A 3,735-nucleotide genomic window follows, 5' to 3' on the forward strand; every position below is an offset into this window, starting at 1 on the left:
AATGGCTTTCTTCGTTCGCCCATCGCCTAAGTGATTTGAGGAATATAATCCTAGTGAGTCAAACGTGATAATCTCTCAGTTCAATAACATAAATAAATCCACCTTATTTATATGTTACCAAAACAGCAACCATTTGCTCGTTAACATTCCGACGTATACACACCCCGTTCGCTACAATCCCCACAACGATGTCAAATAAATATGTTCAAATATAACCTTAGCGTATTAACAACATGTGTCCGTAGTGCTCATAAATAGACCAACAGTTCTGACATGAACACTGACAGTGTCCCCACGCCTGTTATATAAACACACTCCCACTAAACAGTGTTTATCTTTTATTGTTGCGATGTTTATATCTGTTTATAGTAAGCGTATGTTTCGACAAAGCGACTATACTCACGGGGTGTTTGTGTAGAAGATGTACTTGTAAACCGGTTGTGTTTAAAAAAATAGGATCAAAGATAAAAAAACAAACATTTTCAGACAAGACATTTCATACAATGGGTAAACGTGTCATCTTTGACTAGATTTGAAACTGCCACAACCCACTGACAAACAAACTATTTACAAAAGAAGCTCTTCCGCGATTACACTATATTAAAAATTCACAGTTGTTCAAAAATACACGTGACCAAGATGACAAGAACTAATATTATGCTTATCACTTAAAGATTATTCAAATTTCGTCGATCAGAACATATGTGAAAATCAAATATAAAACCGTCAAATAGGGGAACCGGCGCAGTATGTGCGAGGGTTATATACGTAGTCCTTGGTAAACATACTACACAAACAATCAAAATGCACCTAGAAGACCGAAGGCTTTCAGATGCCGATAGAAAGTGGGGTTGGGCAAAGGTGGTCTCTTTCCCCGTGTCTTTTTGTGATATTCTTGGATGGCAAAGCCTTATACGGGGTAATCAGATCTAGCCATTAGCTATGACTTTCATACAAACCATGACTTGCTCGAGTGGGTGATTGCCTGCTACTTCAACTCTTTGTACTGGAATTAAAGGGTGATTTCTGGAAGAGGGCAAGAGGGGCGGGGAGAATGGTGTTGACAGATTGTGTTTACCTCTAGCCATTTAAAGAATGCTTACCGTAAGGCGTGTATGCATTATCATCCATCCTTAAAAAGAACGTGGAACATTCGCGTATGGTGAAAGACATTTTCCAGTTGTAAAGTTCTGGTAAGTTTATATTAGATACCGCTTTGTCACAAAGGCCTGATTTCCTAAATCACTGGGCAGAACGACAGTAGGCACACAAAATAACTAAGACACTTGACAGAAAAGTTTCAAATCTCAGAATACGATAATGAGGCCACAAGAAAAATACGGGAAGATGTCCACTCTGGATTTGTTCAGTCACATCAATCCATCAATCAACCCTGTTGTCCAGTTCGCTATCACAGACACACGCCTTCACGTATTTCACTGCAATAGGTACTTGCACACCGAGGATGAAAGTATCACAGATATATTAGGGCAACGTAACATGCTCAAATAAATACTCTTGTGTTAATTGTCCTTCAGAAGTTTGATTCCTTCAGCGGTATTGTCAAAGCATCAACATATGGGAAAGCATTTACCGTTGATAGCTCCATCGAGGATCAAATATGGATAAAGGATGGAATCGTTTGCAGTTGGTAGCACCTTTTCAGTGTAGCTCTTGGCTAGTGTTATGAACGCCTGTTTCCAAAGAAATGCTCCTGTTGCTAAACTGACACTGGTTGGAAAGGTTTAACTCGTACCACCTACCCAAGGGCCTGAAAGACATTTTCAGACGAATACGACCTTGCGACTCCGTTTTATCATGGAATGATGGGATAATTCATTCTCAAGAAGAAGCATCTGGACACAACACAGTTACAAAACACAAACACTATAGACATAAGTGTCAGTCTTCGCCATACACAATATGTACAGCTGTGTCGGTTTGTGGAGGGTCATCAGAGTAGTCGATCACCTGCTCGGGGGGTTCCTCAGCATCAAACTGAACCCCCCTCAACCATTCAAATATCCTCTCCAACCTCTCTGTCTCGTTCTCAGAATCCTCACCATTACGCAATTGTCTGTTCTTTAACTCCTCGCTTACCCGGTCAGGGTATCCTTGAGCTGTATTTGTTCCGTTTATGGCCGGGGTGGAATTGAATCTCTTCAAAGTGTTGTTATATCCGTTTTTAAACTTGGGTTTAGTAAGTTTGTCCGTTTTTCCCACCGACAACGTTTTCTTGGTGAGCTGCCAGCTCTTCCTCTTGTTATTGGATGTAAGTTCATTTTCAGAATAGTTTCTTCTAAGCAACGCTCGCTTGTTGTCAATATTATCCTTTTCTATGGGAAATATCTCCTCATCATTGTTGTTCAGTTCACTCTCCATCCTGTGGTGGCTTCCAGTGAGTCCTCTGTCGGTGGACGTTGACCTGTACCCCGATAAACTCTCCCTCTTCGGACTCCCTGGCTTCCTCTCGAAGAGAGTCCCGAGCTTCGTGGTAGACCCAGCACTCTTATCAGTATCACACCACGATCGTGTCTTGGAGGAAAGATAACCTGGATGAGCTGACGGGATGGAGTTCACCGACGAGGAGGACTGGCTGTTAGGGGAATGGGCTAGTATGCCTTTAATGGAGCTATCGCTATGGTTTCGTGGCAAACGACCATTTTTGAATCGCTGATAAAAGTTAGACCTTTCAGTAATGGAACCTGACGATGTTCGGTTACCTCTGGAATCCGACCGGTCCGCTATAGGAGGGAGTTCAGGAGCGCTCATCCTTCGATAACCACAAATCCTTCGACGAAGTTTCCTCTCTTCTTCATCCGAATCATCTGGCAGATCAAACGTAACCGCACTCCCTCGCCGTTTTGCCTTAGGATTAACATTGGTCGACAAGCCACCCGGTAAGCGCGAGCTTGCTAGACTTCCTCGTCGCGAGGTGCTCGCTTCTACACTGTCACTCGTCAACTGATCGCTGTCGTCTGCTCGCATGATGCGCATGCGCATTGTGCCTCAGAGAGGCTATATAATAGGCTGATCAGCTGTATTGAGTAGGGTATATGGAGCGTGTTCAATTGAGCCAGCACACTACCATGTTTTCAGTGCGGGTGGGACGTGGTGTTGCTTCAGGGCCTTGGTATAATTCCATTTGACGTAACAATCCCGCATGCAAGTTCCCTGAAAGACACAATTGATTTGTTGGTCAATATGGGGCAACTCTATTCATTACTAAAGATTTGCTGAAAACCGTCTTAGCAGCTCTGGTAATAAAACCCGTCTAGTGCTAGCGGTAACCCTTGTACGGAGCTCTAGACATATTGATCAGAGACAGTCTGCCCATAGTAAAGCCTTTGAACACGGCGCGTCCACGGGTTTTACAAAGTTGCATATGTTTTGAAAACCCCACTCCTATTTGGCTAAATGTGGATTGTTATAACTTAAAGTAAATTCGTCCGGATTATTTGCCTTATGATTATTTTAATTCCGAATGGTGTTTGTAATATGACATCTGGTTATGTGACCTCATTGAGTAAGTCATGCAATTTTTCATGATCACATATGGGTGAAGCTAATTTCATGATGCACGAAAATTTGTGGCGGCTTAGACACTGGTAAGACAATAGAGAGAGTGAGTTTGGTTTTACGCCGCACTCAGCAACATGTCAGCATTATGTCGGTTGCCTGTAAATAATCGAATGTAAACCAGACAATCCAGTGATCAACAGCATGAGCATTTGG

The 3,735-nt window shown here is 42.6% G+C and overlaps 1 protein-coding gene across 1 annotated transcript; it reads right to left on the minus strand.

The window, feature by feature from the left end:
* Positions 1 to 734: 734 nt before the first annotated feature.
* On the minus strand, positions 735 to 3,032 carry LOC137276793 (uncharacterized). The gene has a single exon (XM_067808436.1). The coding sequence runs from the start codon at positions 3,001 to 3,003 to the stop codon at positions 1,903 to 1,905; it is 1,101 nt and encodes a 366-aa protein (XP_067664537.1). The 5' UTR covers positions 3,004 to 3,032; the 3' UTR covers positions 735 to 1,902.
* Between the last annotated feature and the right edge of the window lie 703 nt (positions 3,033 to 3,735).

The sequence above is a fragment of the Haliotis asinina genome, chromosome 3, assembly GCF_037392515.1.
Source record: "Haliotis asinina isolate JCU_RB_2024 chromosome 3, JCU_Hal_asi_v2, whole genome shotgun sequence".
Classification (NCBI taxonomy): domain Eukaryota; kingdom Metazoa; phylum Mollusca; class Gastropoda; order Lepetellida; family Haliotidae; genus Haliotis; species Haliotis asinina.